This window comes from Prosopis cineraria, unplaced genomic scaffold (genome assembly GCF_029017545.1).
Source record: "Prosopis cineraria cultivar Desert tree isolate PC_DT_omini unplaced genomic scaffold, ASM2901754v1 PC858, whole genome shotgun sequence".
Lineage (NCBI taxonomy): Eukaryota > Viridiplantae > Streptophyta > Magnoliopsida > Fabales > Fabaceae > Prosopis > Prosopis cineraria.
In genome coordinates this window covers 18,894-40,211 of record NW_026556183.1, presented here as the reverse complement: position 1 = coordinate 40,211, position 21,318 = coordinate 18,894, and the positions used below count along the sequence as shown (strand labels likewise).

Genomic DNA, 21,318 nt, shown 5'->3' with positions numbered 1-21,318 from the left:
CATTCTGCTTTTGATATTAGCCACAAGCCAGTGGCTAAGTACAGATGTATCCATGCAGTTTGCAGTTAGACAAACATAATGAAAAGCTGACTCTGGGGTAATTTAGACTTGAGTAGAGTTATGATACATACACTTTCCACTTAATTCTGTACATGATTTAACTCTGGAAGGCCTATGGACATGCTTCAAAGACAAGCAACTCAACAGCCATCTGCTCAAGTAGCATTTCTCACATAATTTCCTTTTCATATAACATATTTTCTGATCTTAGTTTTCACTCCACATTTAAAAAAGAATAATGTTACCCCTGTGTACATCTATATAACTACTTTACCCCACTATTGGCACTCTGCACTCCTAAAAACATAGAACTCAATTTATCAAATTAAGTCTTGGATCTGGTATTCTGTTATCATTCATTTAAAACTCTCAGTTCAAGAGATAGACTTACAACAGAGTACATGCTAGGTAAGCTCAGTGCTTGTTGCATGAGGAAGCAGTTACTATCCTGCCATGCAATAATATAGAGGCCTAAGGGCCAATATATCAAAATCAAAAGGGAAAGCCCTACATCTTGTCATCAGGAAATGCATTGAGCAAGTCAGTTTGAATAATGATAGACTTACAAGAATGGCAAGCTATACCTATGTTACTTGTTTATTTGCATCATCCTTAGACATGTCAATATATAGGACCAATAGCAAGCAAAGACAAACTCAAAGCTGAAATAGGAAAAAGAAACCAGCCCAACTCCTGCTTAGAACCCCTAAAGGGCATCCATGATCCAACTCAAAGAACCCACCATCAAAGCGGAAAAAATAATAGGTTAATTATAGGAATTATGAATTAAAACATTACATGACAAAAGCTTGACAATATTTAGTCATCAAAATTCAAATAATGCAAGCAATGTGGTTATAACCAACTTATTATCACAGTCATGACCACATGAGGTATTCAGGAACAAATGATAAATTCAATAGGTCATCTTGCACTATGTCAAACATCCTAAAGTTCCATTTACTGATACAGGCCACTGACAGAAACCATGACCAACAACAACTTGTAATGTTGGTGCTGGGAAGGCACCTTATAAAAGAAAAGAAGAGGCAAAAACTGTCAAGAAGGAAACTAAGCGCAAGAACATAAGCACCATGCAGGAGCAAAATATGAAGCAAACGCTATCATTAAAACACATGCATTAGAAAACAGATTGATCAAACAAGGTTCTGGAGTTGAAAGGCAAGATAAAATATTATATAAGAATGAATACCTTTTAAGATTGCTACAGAAAGCACCTCAAATAGTAGTGATATTAACATGGAGAATGTGATGAAGACCTGCATTAGGAGTGGAGATATTTCAAAATAATATACAGGGTATAGAAAATAGTGTAATGCCCCTGAAAGAAAAACAAATAACTTAGCAGCAGGTGCTTGAGGCAATGATGGCATTGAAATAAAATCACACAAATTGCAAACATTGATGATAGAGTAATTGCTATTTTTGAAATCTTATGACAAAATGATTGTGCTAGACTAATGACAATTTCTGCGAGGTAACAAATAGCATTGACAGTAGCAACATAAAAATGGTTCAGCAAAGGGCATCAATCTTAAATAAACATATTCTAATCTATTCATCAACCTTTGGTCAGGCCAAACTTGGTCCTGGAAATATATTAGAAGATTGCTCAAAAATTCTTGAATATAAACTCACAACTGACTTACCGAGTATTTATTGGAACCTATCTGTCTCTCAAAGACCCTAAAATAATATAGCAGAAACAGTCCAAACATCGACTCGGGGTTGATGAAAGGCAAATATGGACATAATCAACTTCCAAAGGCGAAGCTTTCCAAATATGTCCTGCCAGGGAGTGAGCAATATAGGGTAAGAGTATGTAGAAATTGTATGAGGTTCACCAGTCTTTTTTTCCTTTCATTTTTATTGACAACAACAGTCAGATAATTCTCTTTGTAAATATTCTTCCTCCAGGCATGTTCATCTCTAGCAAGATCTTGACAACAATTTACAAGGAAAACGGAGTCTACTAATGAAGCTCTGATTTATAGCAAATGAAAATTATGTCAGATCAATTGCATGACCTTAGTATCACAAATTCACAATTAGCGTGCCAGGTAATCTGGCTCTGCAACTTGAATAATGGTAGCAAAAAGTATCAGTGACCCAATTTAAAAGAAATCGAAGTAGAAATTAAAGTGCACGTTTAAGGATTAATAACAATATCCTCAAGCGTCAAACTTAATTTGCATATTGAAATACCCAACGGCCAGTTCGTTTTAATATTCTAACAAAGATTAAAACTATCGATTCAAACGTACAATTGCTTTGGCATCTATTAGGAATTTCTTTTACCCCAGATAGTAAATCAGAGAAAACAAAAATAGATCAAACAAATTGGGAAGGGCACCTGATAAGACAATCCCAGTCTATTATAACGGCCTTGGATCCCGAAGAAGATAGTAAAAAGAGCTGATGCGATGATGAAAGTCCTTGTGACAGGAGCATTGGCTGTAACATACACAGACAACTAAGCATTTGATTATGAATCTAAGAGAAAAATATTTCCAATAAGTGCACCCTGATTATTATTGGGTTAAAAAAAAGAGACAGTACGCACTAAAACCAGATGGGCCGGCGTTCATCTTCTCAGTGAAGCAGAAAGCAATGGCCTTTGCCGCTTGATTGCCCGAGTCTATGTCTTGGTCTGTTTCCGACTCGGTTGTTTTTCTTGCACTGAACCCCCTTCTTCTTCTTCTCCGTTTTCTTTTCCCCGCTTCGTATATTTCACTTTCAGATTCGTATAGTATTTCATTAACGCAGATGTTTAATTACTCCTCAGCGTACCTGAGTTATTTTGTAATATAAAAAAGAAAAATTTCACCTCACTGTTGCAGGGAATCTTTTTAAATATAAAAAAGAAAAATTTCAACTCGCAGAAAGCCATACTTGATTTAAAAAAAAAAAAAGTGTGCACACTGTGATTTAAGATAAAAATCTGCACGTGAAAAAATCTTTTTTTTTTTGGATAATTGCATGTCAAAAAATCTTTACTTTTATAAATTGCATTGAATTAGTGTTCTTTTTACGTTATTTTTCCTACAAAGCCCCATAATTTATTTTAATCTTGTATTATCTTTCTTACTTCATTGTAGAGGTATCTGCTATCTGACGATCTGACGACAAAAAACAAAAACAAAAGTAGGGCCAGGAAACATTGTGCAGAACTTTTTTCATGTTCTTTTAAACTATTCTAATTCTAATAGTTCTCTCTCTCTCAATTTTAATTCAGAAAATAAATAGATTATCTCTCTTTCACTATAAATGTTTTACACATTTTATGTACTATTTTTAAATTATCATTTTAATGTTTACTAAATATTTTAATTTTATTAGTTTTGATAATATATTTGGTACTTTAAGATATGAATGAAATACCGACAATTTTAAAAAAAATATATACAGAGAACTCAGGTTAAGAGTTTATAATTGAATTTTGTTACACTTTCAATTTTACACCCTTTCTTTACTAAATTTTATAATCTTGTTTGTTCATTTATTTAAAATTTATTAATTTCCCTTATTAGAATCATCTTCCTCCTCTTCTTCTTTCCTCCTAGATCAATTAGAGGATTAAATTTCATGTGTATCACAATAGTGTAAAATCTAGTTTTATTGTGCGGTGGTAAAGTGGAGCCATTCTTCTCGGCACTTCTAATTCTTAAAAGTTGAAGATTAATTAAAATAAATGGTTTCAAGCATCGTGCTAATCAATATATTAATATATATTGTTAAATATTAAAATACGTAAAAAGTTATGTGATTCATAAGTTATTAGCAACATTATTCACTTTAAATTTAAGTTTTATGCAAAGACATAGGATGCTTGGTTTTTAGTCTCTTATATAATATACTTTAAGCCCTTGAATCATTATAGCAGTTAGGTGTGTTTAATTTGAATCCGTCTCGATTGCCCCGATATCGTCCTGATCATATTGGAACGGGTCTTATCCCGACTCAAAAATAATCGGGATGAGATTTTATGGGACGAGACAGGAAAGGGATCGGGAGGGGATGAGAACAAAATTACCACCGTGATGTCCCGTCCTGTCCTGAATATATATATATATATATTATTTTTTTATTTTAAATATATTAATTATATTAATATAATTTATACTTCTATTAATTGTATCAATTATAATTTCAATACTTGCAATTCTTATTTAAAACTAAATTTTTTTTATATTGATAATTTTAATAACATGGACTAAACATAACAATATCTTTCTTATAATATATTAATTATATTAATATAATTTATTCTTATATCTATCTAGTTAATAACTTTTATTTATATCTTATTTCTTGTTTATTTTCAGAAGAGTAATTAGTTTAGTACATCTCCACTAAGTAGAAGAATAATAATTTAATATTGTACTTGACTTACCTATTGTTGCTACTTTTATAGCTTAAAGATCACTTATATTTACTATTATAATGTGTAGTTATGAATAATGTAATTCAATAATTGACTTTAAATTGTTGTGATTTATGTACTTGTATTATTTTAATTTTAAACTCAATAAATTATATGATTTAAAACTTTAATAAACTTTATTATTCAGATCTTTCTTTAATATTATCCGATTTATTGGGATGGCGGGATGTCTTGATTTTGTCTCGGTCTCATCCCAACTCTTAATGAGACGAGACAACTTTCGAGACAGAATAGGACACGGGATCAAAATTCAGTCCCAATCTTTTTTTTTGAGACGAAAGACGAGGCAAAGGGTGTCCCGGTCCCGTCCCATGAACACCCTTAATATTAGCAGTGCTCCTTCCATCCCTAATTTTTAAGTAATTAAACAATTTTGGCCTTGTCTTGAAAAAAAAAAAAGAGATATTAATTATGTGCTTTACTTGCCATCACTATTATATTAATTAACTTTATTAAGGGTAAAGTTAAAAAAATTATTGTAATTTGATACAATTTTAATTAAATAATAAATTTTTATTAGTATGTAAAATTCAGTTAAAAATATTTTATATATAGAGACAAATGAAGTAATAATTTTGGCCTATAAACTTGTGTTTAATAAATGAAACAAATCTTGACCAAAAAATAACATATGAAATAAATCTTATCTTATATATAATAAGGTGAGATGATTTGCTTTGTCCAATGAAATTTACAATATTAGTACTAACTCAAGTTAGTGTTAGTCGTGAATTTCTTGTTAATTAGGCAAGTGATTGAAATTTAAATTCTTTTTTTTTCCCCGTATGTAGTATCAGTTATAAGAGATCATTTCAATTTTTTTTTTTTGGTCAATGAACCTCACACTAACTTACAGTCTTTTATTTTACTATCCATTTTTCTAAAATAAAAATCATGAATAAGATAGTAAAAGACCGTTCCTGTCAATAGGCACTTTAGAGCCAATGCGATCATGAATAAACATGTAATATAAAATCTACAAAAAAGTATATCTATAAAACATTCCCTTCAGACTTTATGCGATCCACAGTGCCTATAATTTATACCCTGTTGGCTTGATAGAATGAAATAAATGGAATGAATTGAAGAAATAAATATAAAAATATAATGGTCAATCATATTTATAAGGGTGAAAAATAATTTAGTTTATGAGATTATAAATCATGATTGATGAGATTTATAGTGAATATCATGATTCTTATATTTATAACACGTGATATTGAGTTTTACCATGCTTATTTGATAATGTAATTTATTTTTACTCTTATTTTTTTAAATTATTCAATTACTGTGATAACCAAATGGCTCCTTAATAATTTAGACCGTAAACAAATACTCCCTAAATCTTAAAGGCTAGATAACTAATTTACAGAGATTAAGAAAATTAATTATTTGTAAAATAAAGTGTGTCGATTTCTGTAAAATACTCTTTTTAATTGTTTGCACTGGAAACTCTTTCCATTAATAAAATCCCTTTTAATACGTACAATCAATAAGAATAATTTGAAGAAAGGGGAAATTTCATTAACCAAACTTATTTAAAGTCAACTCCCAAAATTTTTGAAACATCAATTCAATACTTGTACGTTTCATTTGGCCAAAATTGAAATCAAGTTTTTTAAGGAAATGACACGAAAAACATCAGTTGTTCTTTTTTTATGTCAACTACTTGATCATCCTTGGATTGCATGGATTGCATGGGATGTTATTTTTACAATTTATTTTAAATGTTAAATAACGATAATCAATTAATATTAAGTAGTTATATGAGTAAAGTAATAAAAAGAAATAACTTCTTAATCAATAAATAAAATGTAAGAACCCAAATAAAGAAAAAAAATAAGGGGATAACATGATTCTGGATAAATTTTAAGCATAAAAAATAAATGAATGTAGCAATTTGTTACACAGAATAAAGATAGATAAAAATTTAAAAAAATTTAAAAGTACAAAACCTCAAGGGATAGGTAGCTACCATACCTAAGTTAGATCATTAAAAATCTCCGTATACATTACTCCTTTAATCCTATTTATATAATACTTTCAATATGTTTCACTAGAACAAATAAAAATTTTAAAATTCATTAATTCTGTCTAAAAATTTAATAATTTTTTAACTTTATCCCTATTAAATATACATATTTTAATAATTTTTTTTTCTTTTCAACATTCAATGAAGGTCAAATGAAGATATTTGAGATAAAAATTTAATAAGATGATTTATAAATAAAAAAATCTTTTCTCTTTACTTTATAAATAAGATCAAAGGGAGTATGTTGAAAGTAACATTTGTAGATTTACCATCTATACCAATAATTAACATCTTCAACCATTACCTACTTCACACACAAGATACAACAACATATAGTTGATCTTCACACACAAGATATAACAATATATAGTTGGTCATGTGTAAAAACAAGTATTGGTAAATATAATACAATGCTAAGTATGCTTTGACCCTAGCTTTTGTTTATGGTTATAGCAAAAGGCAATAAAACATGAAAATGTCTTTTGGAAAGGGTAGATGAAAGTTAAGAGTCAAATTATACATCCTTTTGTATAAGATTAAAAAATAAATCATTTTTAGATAATTTAGAGATTTTATAAAAAGAGATTAATTTTGTAAGTATTTTATAAAAAGAAAAATATTTTATATTTGGTTAATATTATAAAAAAAGTTATTATTAATTAGTTATCTTTAATTTTTTTTGATATCTTCATAATTTTTATTTTATAAAATAATTTATTATTTAATTATTAAAAAAATTTAATATCTTTGTATGTCCTGCATTTTAAATGACATTTTTCCAAATTTAAGTAATTTTTAAAAGTTTAAACAAACATGATAAAAACTTTTAAATTCTGTTATTTTTTTTAACGAAATGAAATTCATGTAACCATAAAAATAACAATATAATTCAAAGATATATTAGAGTGGGTTAAATTAGTGAATAAAATTTGTTTTTACATAAATTATAATTAAAAATAAGTTTTTTAATTAATTTAGGGATTTATTAGAGTGAGCGGTAAGCTAGATAAATTTTGTCTTAATATATATTTTAATTAAAAAACAAGTTTTTAGAATATTCTTGCAATATGAAAGACTCTTAACGGATTTAATAAATTAGACTAAATTGTATGTTTTTAAAATATAGGGGATGCATGTGTAATTAACCTAAACTAAAACGTAATTAGAGTGTTTTACTCAAAAAATATTAAAATTTAATATTTTTCAATCTTATTAAAATTTATTTTAGAAAAACATTGACCTATTTGATGGCTAAAGCTTAATTACTTGTTTATTCATTTCAATCAAAGTAATTTTTTGGGCTAAGAGAATACTTCATTCAAAATGAAATCATCACGCATACTGTAACAGCCCTTTGGGTCATCACTGCCTCTCCAGGGTCTTTTCCCGATGCTAGACAACACACATGTCACTACATAATTGCCGGCTTTCCCATTAGTGGTACAGTGGTTATTCCTCACCCCACCCTCACGGGGATCTTTTGGAGCCTCCCCAAACTCAAACCTCTAACCTCTACCACCTTAACGAAGTTGAGGCAAAATCTGGTACTATTGAGTCAAGTAATCATGTGGTGACATGTGTGTTGTCCAGCGCTGGGAAAAGACCCCGGAGAGGCAGTGGTGACCCAGAGGGCTGTTACATAAAAGGCACCTTTTTTGTAACAGCTCTCTGGGTCACCACTGCCTTTCCGGGGTCTTTTCCCAGCGCTGGACAACACACATGTCACCACATGATTGTCGACTTTCCCACTGGTGGTACAATAGTTATTCCTCACCCTACCCTCACGAGGGTCTTTTGAAACCTCCCCAGACTCAAACCTCCAACCTCTACCACCTTAACGAAGTCGAGGCGAAGTCTGGTACCATTGAGTCAACTAGTGGGAAAGCCGGCAATCATATGGTGACATGTGTGTTGTCCAGCGCTGGAAAAAGATCCTGGAGAGGCAATGGTGACCCAGAGGACTGTTACACATACAAAAGAGTTTGTAAAAATCAAAAGAGCAGAACTACAAAACAAAGCAAAGTAGCAAAATCACTCCACACCCAATCTATTGCTCATATTGGAAGATATCTTCACATCCAGATTAGCCTCCATGATATCCATGGCCAAATCATTAGACAAAGTTAAGAAATTGACAGGGTTACTATCCACCCAATAAAGTATACATTCTTATAAGCATTAGCAGTTAGGGGATCAGCCAAATAATGAGATAGATACACAAATATTATAATCAAATAAACAATGAGATAAATCCCACAAATAAAAAATGCATTCAAAATTAAAAAATACAGAAAATGAAAAATAATATATTCATATTCCAATAATTATTTGCAATTCAATTTAAGGAAATTTATTTCCCATCACTTTGACATAATTTAAAATCAATAATGCAATTACCATTGATTGACTATTTAAAAATTTTGCAAATTTGAATTAGCTGCATGATGAATGTATTTAAGTTCAAAATTAGAATTTAAATTAAAAAAATAATGTGTTTGCAATTAAATAATTATGTGTGATATTATTACTATACTCCCTCATTAAAAAATGTAAGATATTTTTTGAAGAATTCAATATTAAAAAATATAAGGTATTTTTAGTCTTTTGAGGTATAATTATTACATTTTTTCTTAAAATACCCTTATTAATGAATGACTTTATATTTATTGTAGGGTGTTTAATAGGGATAAATATGAAAAGATAGTATTTGTTTGAAAGTAGGTAACTACTTTATTAAAAGGTGAGATTCAACTAAAAATGCTTTACATTTTTTAATGGAGAGAGTAATTGATTTCCAATAGCTTTTGTGCATGTTTGGATATTGATTTAGAGTCAATTGTTTATATCTAAGTCATGGTTTTGGTTGGAAAAAAACCCAAAAACCTCCACTTTACAGTCTTTAAAGAATAAAACCTATCTTTAACATGATTCAAAAGACATAAAACCCACGTTTTTGAGTTTGGGTAGCATCATAGCATCATCTATATGCTAAAAAAAAATTAAACAACATAAGGTTCATATATTAATATAAATAAAAACTATATTTATATTAAAAAAACTTCTATAAGTACTATATAGAAACCAATAACCTAACGTAAAAGATAAAAAAAAAATTCCTTAAATATTAAAACAACTAAATTTAACTATAACATTTTTTTTAAAAAAGGGACTCATCAAGTGATTAAAAAAAATATCATCTTACTCTTCCAAATAATAAAATAATGGAACATCAAAAATTATTGATTGAGGAAATCATTACCAGATTTAAAAGAGTGATCTTGATCAACTCATTGATGTCAAGAAGCATGAATAGAGACCACCCATCATCAAAGGATCAAGGAGCTACAACCATTGGAGAGCAATGTGAAGATAGAGAGAGAAACATTGCCAAAGTAAATGATGAAATAGAAGTGGGAGAAAAATATATGAAGGTAGAGAGGGGGGATAGAACAATGGTAGCCATGTCATACTTTATCATTGCAATTAAATGCAATTTGATTTTAAAATTTGATTTCATTATGAAATTTCAAATTAGGGAGAGGTAGAGTTGAACTCATTTGATTGGCTGAAAAAAAAAAGATAAAAAGAATGTGGATGCAAAGCTATTTTACCTCAACAATTAGCAGATTTTGCAATTTATTTACAAAATAAAATTAAAATTATTTTTTATATTTTCATGTTAATCATTAATTTTAAATTTTTAAATATGGATTCTATCTTATTGAAGTTTATTTAAAAAAAATCATGTGATTTAAAATCAATGGACTTAATCTTTATGTGTTGATTATTTTTAGGTTATTGCAAAATGAAAAAAATCAATAAAATTTATTTGTGAGGATATTTGCATTATATTCATGCACAAAAATAATCATTAAATTTATTTAAATTTAAATAAGGGTCCAACTTATTAATATTTATTTTAAAAAAATATTGATACAATTTAAAGTCAATGAATACATGCATTATGGGTTGACTATTTTTAGGACCTTGCAATTGAGGGAGAAATTAGTGGAAGGAGAAATCAATGATGTGCATGGGGCTTTAATATTTTTTAAGTAATTATTAGATATTATTAAAAAAATAATGAGTTTTATACATCAGTAATTTATTTTCTATAGTTCAATTGATTTTATTCAAGTAGATTGGGATTATTTGTGTCATTTCCCTCTAAAACTTAATTTCAATTTAACATAAATGAGACTTATAAAAACTGAACTGATATTTTAGAATTTTATATGTTTGACAGTAAATAAATTTGGTCAAAGGGTTTAATGAAATTTTCCCTTGAAGACAAAATATATAAATTGAAGAGATAAAGTGAATTGAGATTTTACATTTTATATTGAAACATTTTTTAACTAGCTCTTACATTTAAAAGATGAGTGGGTATTTTCCTTTGTTAGCACCAAAATCCTTTAACTCGAAAACTGATCAAATCTTGAACATCAATGAATTTTTCATGTTCTCTCAACAAGTGTCCGCAATGATGATGTTCCATTAATTATTAATTTAAGATAGAATTGCTTGTGTCCGAAAAGGCACTCATTACGAAGGAGATAAACGACTATGAGTAACTAACATATACACTAATCTGTTATGTCAGGTGACGGTACATAAATTGCATCACAATGTTTGCAAGCTATAAATCCTAACCCAGATAACTCTTTCAAAGCGAGAGCTAACAAAATTATGAAGTCTGTGTATCAGTTATGATCGGAAAAACTTCTTTGAACAATGTGCCCCACATTCGGGTAAATTTACAAAGTTGTAAAGCATCAGTACGAGGCATGCTATCTATTCCACAGTTCTGATTGGCCAGAGGTTGTTCCATCTTGCGATCTCGTCCTCATTGTGTAGCTTCCTGATTCCTCCATAAAAACCATCCACTTCGTTGCCTTCTTCTCTGTGGTGCTTCCTGTTTATCACCGTTTGTCTCCATCGGGATCCAGCGTTGTACTGCTTGAACTCCAATATCACCGTATCTGTCACCCACACTACTCTTTTGTCAGGTAATCGCATCTTAAAAGACCGTTCAAGAATTGCAGCTTTGAATCTAAAGAGAGATATAAATGCATTTCAAATCTCTAGCCTATGTCCTTTATAGAGTCACATGCCCTGCAGAATGTGGATTAGATGGAAAAAGGAGGAGGAATTTGGATAATTATTATCAAGGGAAAGGATAGGCTTTTGGACTTTGGTTAATCAATTTAGTTCATTAATATAACAAGTGCTGTATCCTGTATGCTGTATCAACAGTTCTAACCAGATAAAATTAATTTACATGCAATACTGTTTTAGACTTGACGGTGAAGTTCCATACATTAACCTTTTTTTGAATTCAACCTATGAACTCATTGCCCCAGAAGATAACAGCGTAAATCCAATTACACCCATGTCAGATCAACATAAGAAAGCTGATTTACTATGTTGTACAACAGATTACAGAACTTGGAAACCAAACAATTTTTTTTTTTTAATTAAATGGTACAAGTGATCCTCTTACCGCTAAGGTGACAGCAGCAATGATTCCCATGCTCTGCACATGATTTCAAGTGACCAATAACGCCATACCACCAACCTGTAATGGCACATTTTTTTTTTTTTTTACAATATATGTATGTATGTGTATGTGAGTAGTAGAAGCATATAATGGAATACATATCTTTACCAAATTGCCGCTAGTATTCATTTTAAGTGACAAATCATAAGAATACTGTGGACCCATGGATGCAGAAAAGCTGGTCAAAAGAACAGCATCCCCACTTTATTACCAAAAAAAGCACAAAAGCAATGAAAGATACCATAAGGAAATTCTTTGTTTCTTCTCCACTGAATTTCAACGTGATCTCCAGGTCTCAAGTCAGCTAAACAGTCAGAGGTATAAAGAACATGAGGAGAAATGTCAATAGGTGGCATTCTCAGTCTTTCCCACGGTATATTTTCCTCAGCCCATCGGCCATGAGGGGAGTACCTACACAAAGCACCCCCCCATTTTAGGCTCAAGCACCAAGAATGAAGTTTATGCATGTTTCTCAAAGCTCTTAATCTCTCACCTTGCTTGAAAGGTGTCAGTTCCAGAGTCATAGCAAAGTTGGGCGTCATAACATGAGAGCATGAACCCAGCATGACCATTCTGAAATGATAGATTATGTAATACAACCACCCCAGTGAGTAACAATTAAGTAGTATCCACAAAGCAGGATTGTATCCGTGAAACTTCATGCATAAATAAAACTTGATGCAACCTTGTGAAAGTATGATGAAGATTTTGTGCCGCCAATTACCTCACGGTTATAGACTTGAGCCGGGAACCAAAACTTGCCACTTGTGAGAGAAATATACAAGGCCATGGCAGAATCCCTCCTCCTTTCCAGGCCACCATTTTGAGATTTCGGTTTAATCCATGAAAAGGAACCAAATAGATTGCGTTGGTGCAAGATTCTGTGTGTGTTTATGGAAGCTATGTGGCTTAGCCATTGTCGATAAGCAGAATCACCAATTACTTTACCCCATTTCTTCTTCATGAGTCTCTTCCACAAATAGTCACTCTGACATCTATCCCTGAGAGATTTGCACACCGCTGACACACTACATAACTCAGCCGGTGAAAGGCGCTCAAGGATACTCTCCAGTGGCAGTTCAGGCAAATCCAAGAGCGAAATCTTGCCTGCCTCACCTTCATCATCCAACTTTGACGCTGAAATCTGCTTCTTCAACGGCATAGTTGGAGTTAAAGGGACCTTATAGAGACTGAAGCCGCTGCCGCATTTTTTAATCCCAAAATTGATGAACTCGATAGGTTCAACCAAAATCCAAGAGAGAGAGGCTTACTGGTAAAGGACTTGGAAAGGATGAGGAAGGAGAGAAGGGATATTAGGAAGTAAAACATTGTATTGTAAGAAGAGAATAATCAAAGCTGGGTTTCAAGATATGACAATGCAACAGCAGTGAAAATCGGAACAACAAAAGGAATTAAGATCCACCTGCGAAAGACGAAATTGCTGCTTAATGGCTTTATAAAATGATTTCTGAGAAGTAAGAAGAAGTTTTGTATGGTCTGCAGGCCACAAGCTTTGAAAGCTGGTCGTTAGAAGCAATTCCACATGAGCAGAGAACAAACATCAAGAACGCTTCTTGGTTGCCATTGGCATCTCCATACAGTGAATTCCCCAACAAAATGAGAGATCAGTTGGATGCAGCTGTCACTAGATTTTCACTGGGGAGAGGTTTTCAGAGGCAGAAACACAAGCACTGTTTGGTAAGATCACACCCGAAAAGAAAAAAAGACACCGCAAGAATCAAAACCAAAACGCCCGAAAAGAGGTGGATTTGAGTTGGATACCAATTTCAGAGTCTTAACCTCTTAATACAGCACAACACACTCGGATCAAAACAAACAACTAAAAAACTCCGCACGCATAGAGAGAGGCAGAGATTGATTTAAATTGAAGATGACGATGAGAAATAGACCAAGCGGGTCCCCTGAATTCATTGAAAGTCTAATCCACTCACAGCTCGCCTTGTGTGAAACAGGGGCATCCGAAGAAAGGGACTGAAATCCAATTGATGGGTTCTGAGAGGGTTTTAAAGGAAGAAGATTTCATTAAGGTGAGTGTCAACGTGACTTGTCATAATGCCATAAAAGTCTTGCTCTTCCCTGCTCTGTTGCCTAACTCCCACCAAACTCCAACAGTCATGGACCCAGATCATCAACGTTGCAAGAATCAATTGTGACCCTTCAAGTGAGTGATACCCACCCACAAAGCCCAACATTTATTGCTCTGGTCGCGTTAATGCCACGCCACGCACCCCATATTTCCGCTCTTTTCCTTTGTCTATCGCATAATGATGACTCCAATGGCCTTCCATTTCGTTTTTTTACTGCATTAAGCATTCGCAGCTCCCACGTCGCTTTCGTTCTTTAACTGTACTTAATTCCCTTGTAGAGAAATGACAGTGACTTGTTTCTCTAGTATTTCAGTCATTATTACCAGTGAGTAGCATTGGAATATTAATGCCTAAAATTAACTCAGTCTATGAAAATGGTAAAGCATGAAAGACGCTTCAAGTTGAAGCTTTCCTCATATGCAATGTTTTGAAACCTGCATCAGTATCATACTAGAAAGCAATGGGTTGTAATTTTTGTTGCTCAACCGAGGGTCGAATCAATAACGTAAAAATTAAATAAAAATAATATTTATATATATAAATATAAAAATAAAATATTAATTTATCAATGATGTTTGGAATCTTAATGCCAAACACTAGACACCTGAATTGTTGGAGTTGGAGGTAGAAACATGTCAGCACAAGCTCACAATCTTAAAACAAAATGCTAGAGCTAGAAACATACTGTTATGTCATGACTCATAAGCTTATAATTTTGATGTCCAAGGCTAGATTGCTAGAGTAGAGATCAAAAATCGAGTCTAAGTCATGAAAGAAAGATCAAAAGTTAGAAAAGAAAAGATAGAAGAAAGTTAGCCTCTATTTGGTTGGGAAAAAATTACGAGAGAAAAGAAAATTAAAAGAAAAAATAGGAGAGAAAACATATTTTTTCTCGTTTAATTGAGAAGAAAAAATTGAAAGGAAGAAAAAGTTGAGAAGAAAATAAAAAGTGAGTCTCACCACCTTTTCCTCTCATGTGGAGAGATTTTGAGAAGAAAATCCTTATTCTAATATTATCCTCCCTTTTTCTTGATCTTCTTGGTTCTAAACTTTCTTCATAACACTGTTTTAAACTAGCAACATCACACACATATTCATCTCCACTTTCATGACTATCATTTTCTCCATTTTTGTTTTAAAAAATAAGCATAGTAACGTTAATTTGATTTCTTGCGGGCTATTATATTTTATTTTAATTTTTTATCTGTTTTGATTTTTAAATGAGATATCTTGCTTGAATTTATTTTTAGATAATAACCTAAGACGTATAACGTAATTTAATATAAGGGTATTGTTGACATTATATCATGTACTTATTTTCTTTCCTCCCTCTTTTCTCTTGTTCATTCAAATAAAAGGGATGATAATATGATCTCTTTAATTTTCTCTTCTCATCATTTTCTTCCTCTCAACTTTTCTTCCCATCCAAATAGAGCATTAAAGATTAGAGAAGAGAAATTAAAAATATAAGGGATTTAGATTTTTTTTTTAATTTTGAATCGGGTTGACCCACTTCTCTATCCAAGTCAAATCCAGTTCTGATCTAAATGTAAAAGTGATCCAAATAGTTGAGCCAAACCATTTTGTTGAGTGATCAATGGTCGGAGCACCCAGTCCCGTCCCAATTTCAAAATGCTATTGATATGATAAAAAAGCAGTAATCTTGCCAAGGATATAGAGTTTGCTGCTCACATATATCCTTAATTTGTTCATATAATTCACGGTTGTTCGCTTTATCCACATCATGGGCTAGCTTCTTTTTCAATGTACTCCCTCCGGTCCTATTTATAAGTCATTTCTACCAACCTTATCAATACCAATACAATAAAAGTATAAGGAATAAAAGTAAGTAAAATTCCAAACATGCCCCTATATAACAAATCTAAAAAGTAATGTCCTGTTACTTTTTCTTTCTCATGAAGGGTAATTTTGGAAATACCTCTCAAATATTACCTAAAAAGATGCACCATGACTTATAAATGGGACCAAATACACCTTCTAAAATTGGATTTATAAATGGGGCCGGAGGAAGTATTAAATATTCATAGCCGAGAGAGGTGAGCCGTGTGAGATGTGTTCTCAGTAAAAATGGGTTTGAAGAAGGCATTGATTGGTGAGTTTATCCAATGAGTCATTCAATTTTTTATTAGCATTAGTTTTTGGAATTGAGCTGAGTGGCTGGCTTCTTGTTGAACGGCTATAGGCCTCAGCCAAGTGCGGGTCCTCGAGCTTTCACCAGGGCAGCTATTTTAATGCATGCTAGTGTGATTTGTTCACATTTTGACCGAAGGACCAAATAATTGGGAGAAAACAGAGTGGGTCAGGTGGGAAAGCCAACCTCATTATGGTGCTCCGTATCTCAAAAGTTATTCATATCACAAAGTGAGAAGAGAGCTTCAAGTAACATTATCTTCGCACAACTTTTTTACCCAGAAAATGGATTGAAGGCGGCAATATTTTGTCATGAGTTGAGCCTGTTATATATATATATATATATATATATATTTCTATGCATCGTCACTTTCTTTTTGAATTTCATAACAAGAAACTCTAAATAATCTTTACACAACAAAACGCTTTTTAACGCTAAAGAATCTTTTACTCCAACAAAAATAGTCATTACCAAGAGATAGAATCCAGAGGAAAGGTCCTTAGACTTTAAGTCTTACATTTTTTGTTTTATTTCCAATCCTTTTCTTAATGAGATAAGTTGTGGCATCAATTAAGTAAAAAAATATCCAACTGCTGAGCTAATCAATGTAAGAAAGAAGGGCCGTCCACTCCGACAAACAGGCAATGAAGTACAGGTGGCTGCTAGCTAATATTATTCAGAAGACCCCACAGTGAATAAAGTATATAGAATAACTAAAGTGGGTTGTCCAGTAACGTGCTGATGATGAACTAAATGATTTGATAATAAAACCTCTGCCAATGACACTGAGCTAAAATGTTAATGACGAACACTATAGTTGGTGCTAATGGATTCCTAGACAGACCGGTGATCGGCTTTTATGCACTTTAGTAAATCATTTATATAATGAAAGCTCCCAGCATGTGTGGGTATGGAGCGAGCACTAATATAATTTCTGTGCTTAGGTAACTAAAGCACTTGATAATGGAGCATGTCGAAGAGCATACTTTTGCAGTATGGTTGGAAAGGAAGCCAGCGTGTTGTTGGAATTGGGACAGCAATATAATATGTGGATGCCTCAACAAGAATGGGCAAATGAGAGGAGAGAAAAATTAGGCAAAGACGAAATACAAGGAACAACATGTCATCTCAACTTTAACACCCTAAATTTGGTTTTTTTTCTTTATTATAATTAATCATTAAATTCAACTTTATTCAAAGTCAAATTTTTCATGTCAAATTAAATTTACTGGCACTTGAACCTCTTAACAGTATTTAGCAAGAGACAGATTCAATAAGAGATTATGAAAATATATCAAGACATTCATCTACAAGTTACAACTTATCTTGTTATCATTTTTCGATATATGGCAAAAAAAAAAAGTAAACCTCTCTTAATATAATTGCTATACATGAGAACTAATCACTCGTTTAGATGATGACAGCCTTTTTTATGCCAAATGTAAAAGCATCTTTACTTTTTGCATTATGTTGCATTATTATTTTTTTAATCTCTAATCTTGCATTTAATGCTTCGGTAGTCACGCCTTGTCGTGAGATTGTGTGCAGGTGAAAGAGTGAGTCGGAGCCGTGAAGAGGAAAGAAGTCAAGAACTCAAGAAAAGTAGTACTCCCCTTGTCCAATTTATGAAACAGAAAAAAAAATTATTTATAAAACACTTGTTATTTTACAAGGCTTTTCTTTACGTTGTTATCTTTATTAAATATTTTAAATAAAAATATTAATAATAATATTTAAAAATATTTATTAAAAATAAAGATAAAAATTTAATAAATTTTAAGACATATTTCATGAGATTTAAATTTTTTTAATTTTGATAAAATATGTTAAAAATAATTTATAAATAGAATTAAAAAAATATTTATCAAGTGCCATTGCGCGCATGTCATGGGCTTTGCTATAATTTTATTAAATTTAGGTTTTATTGTTTAAAAGAAACTTTGGGTTTTATACTTTTATTTAATTTCTTTTTAATTCAAATTTAGTATAAGTCTCGTAATTTTTTTAGTGATCACAAGAGGTTTTTTTCATTTTGAATATTTTTAATTTAAATTTTTAATATTTTCATTTCTTAAATAGATCAAATTACATATATATATATATATATATATTATGAAACAAATATGATTTTTATTCAATTTGCATTCAAACATGCATTTAAAATATATTATTTAAGGAATTTTTAATTTTTTAAATTATGTTTAAAAAAATTTTAAACATAAATCATATTATAATAATTAGTTTTTATTCAACTTCCAATTTGCAAGCTAATTTATAAAAATTCAAGTTCTCCAAACACTAATTCATTAGGGTTAGGTGTACTGCTCTTTTGCTTGTGCAATTAATTTGGGGAGAACGACAGTTAAATTTGAAATGAATGAATTAATGATAGTTAGGTGTTCAACCAAATTTTTTATAAAATAAATTATAAATATTAATTTAAATAGTTATAAATAAAAATTTTGTTACAATATAAGATTTACATTAAATATTTAAATATTTTTTTAAATTAAAATTTTTAAATTTATAATAATTTAAATTAATATTTTTAACTTATTTTTCAAAAAAATTATCAAAAATTTACTAACTATCATTAATTATTTTTTTGGATCTAGCAGTCAATTCTCTCGTTAATTTGCCAAGGGATGGGTGACATGGATATGGATGTGACTGTGTAGGGTAGGTTCTGTGGACTTGTTGAACAAAGTCAGGGCACGCAAGCAATTGATTAGACGATGGCGTTAGTTGGAAGGACGTAACGCATTTAAAACCTCAAGCAAACAGTTCATGTATAAAAGCATGCTGTTGGTTAGGAGTGTTTATTAAAAGAGACTGGATCAGGACAGTATTATCTCAATATTTTATCTTGAAAAATGAATGGGATTGAATTTTAGTTCAGTATCTAATCCCATTTTATCTTACTTGAAATTATGATAGAATTGGAATGTCCTTGTAAACTTGGATTAAATTATAAATTTAAACATCTAAAAAGATCAAGTTGAAGATAAATTCAAAATTCATTATCTATGTCATAGATGTAACAAAATATTTAGACAGAAAATCATGTGGGCATGCCCAGAAATAGACTATTTTTCCTCACAACTTCACGCTGCAACGATCTTTTATCAGTGAATCATTTCGAGATCTATAAGGGCTAATTTCACTTCCTTCTTCCTCTTATCCCCTCGAATTCCAAAACAATGCCACAGGCCTCATTCCCATTAATATATGATGAAAAATTGCAATAATACTCCTCCCATCCCATCCCTCCATAACGGAACAAATGGATAAGGAAGGAAGATAATGGAATGCCTGAATTTGATTTTGAGTTTGTAAGTGTGACTTGTGAGCTTGGGATGGTTAGGTTAAAATCAAAAATGAAAAAAAAAAAAAAAAAACATGTGCATATTACATCCAGGATGAGGCGGTACATCTCAAGAGTGATTCTAAATTCTGCTCTGTCCTACAAAAACTTTTTCGAGCCAGGGAAGACCCATCCTAAAACTACCTCTTATTTTTATTTTTTTTAAAATAAGAAATTACATATTTCTAAATGCATAAATTCAACTCGTCAAATATAAATTCACAACGTAACATACTGCACATAGATTAACCTCAGGACTCCAATGTTTAGTTGTTAGCATCTTGAAATAAAATCTGTATTAGAGTTTTGACATTTGAGGAATTTTTTTTTCCTTGAGTAAAACTAAATATCATTTACAATATGAGAAAACAAGAAACTAACAACAAACTACAAGAGTTTGGTAAAAAAAAAAAAAAAACTACAAGAGAGCCAAACTCATTCATCATGCACCCTCTTAGCAAGTTAAGGTGGTGGGTGATATATCTGAGGAAGTTTAATATCAACTTATGCATGTTGAGGTCAATGAGGATTAGAAATAGAAAAAGGTAATACAAATTATAAAAATAGTAACTTATCTTATTAATTTAAATATGAGATATATTTTTATAAAGAAAAAAGATTTATCAAAATCTGTTTGAGAATAAAATAAAGATCAATAAAAAAATAAAATAATTATAACTACCTTAGTTATGATAATATAAAATAATATATTATCAAAAATTTAATATCGTCCTATGTTAAGGGAAGAATCTCGTTGTTCCACCTGGCTATCACGTCTTGGATCCAAAGCTTTCTGATTCGTCCATAATTAAAACCCATCTCGTTCGTTGCCTTGGTCCTTATCACAAACCATTCTGCTCACTGCTCGCCCCTTCTCCACTGCGACTGAATCGGAAGCTCAATCAACCCGCCACTCCTAGTTTTCCCTCACACACACACACACGTATCATTGCCATCATATACACAGCTTTGGTATACATCATCTCTATATACATTACAAATTGCCGCCAATGGAGTCTTTCAATTCTTGACGATCAAATACGTCTAATTGATCCACATATGCAATACTCCCTTCAGTTATATTTCTAAGGTAGTGAAAAAAGGATTTCTTTTCGTCCTTAAATTTTCATAACAAAGATTTCCTTTAATCTTTCATTAAATATTATTAATGAAAAAAATAGGTTGTTAAACTATATATATGTTGAAGGTAAATTTACAAATTTATTAAATTTTTAGATAAATATTTAATGAGTTTTAAAGTTTTTTATTTCGATTAAACATTTTAAAAATAATTTATAAATAAAATTGAAGAAAATAGGTATAATTGCATATACACGTTCGCAATTTCACGGAACACATGTAAGTTGCTTTCCCACGTTAATGAGAACCAACGAGTTTTCTCGCCATCTTTGTCGCGGCAATGGCAGCTACTTCCACGCCCATCACACGTGTCCGGGTGACTAATTAAAGTATACCACCAATCTAAATCCACTACACACCCAAGTAATCATTCTGTTGTATTATGAATATGTAACATGCATGCACGAACAAGCTGATTGATCAGCTGCAAATATGTA

At 31.2% G+C, this 21,318-nt stretch overlaps 1 protein-coding gene and 1 pseudogene across 2 annotated transcripts; both read right to left on the bottom strand.

Moving 5' to 3' along the window:
• Nucleotides 1-994: 994 nt before the first annotated feature.
• LOC129298602 (rhomboid-like protein 20) lies at nt 995-2,862 on the bottom strand (annotated as a pseudogene).
• An 8,252-nt stretch (nt 2,863-11,114) lies between these two features.
• Nucleotides 11,115-14,221, bottom strand: LOC129298599 (F-box protein At2g26850-like). Of its 2 annotated transcripts, none has more exons than XM_054937026.1 (5): nt 12,842-14,221; nt 12,611-12,690; nt 12,359-12,528; nt 12,061-12,135; nt 11,115-11,551 (listed from the first exon to the last, which is right to left on the bottom strand). In XM_054937026.1, the coding sequence occupies exons 1-5, from the start codon at nt 13,277-13,279 to the stop codon at nt 11,352-11,354; spliced, it is 963 nt and encodes a 320-aa protein (XP_054793001.1). In that variant the 5' UTR covers nt 13,280-14,221; the 3' UTR covers nt 11,115-11,351. The 2 variants fall into 2 exon arrangements, with proteins under 2 accessions (XP_054793001.1, XP_054793002.1); XM_054937027.1 differs by having other exon boundaries at nt 11,115-11,539; nt 12,842-14,207.
• Between the last annotated feature and the right edge of the window lie 7,097 nt (nt 14,222-21,318).

Coding starts and splice junctions, on each gene's coding strand:
- LOC129298599 (XM_054937026.1), bottom strand. CDS start 13,279: ATGCCGTTGAAGAAGCAGATTTCAGCGTCAAAGTTGGATGATGAAGGT. Junction 12,529..12,610: donor ACTGACACCTTTCAAGCAAG/GTGAGAGATTAA, acceptor TGCTTTGTGTAG/GTACTCCCCTCATGGCCGAT. Junction 12,136..12,358: donor AAACAAAGAATTTCCTTATG/GTATCTTTCATT, acceptor GTGCCATTACAG/GTTGGTGGTATGGCGTTATT.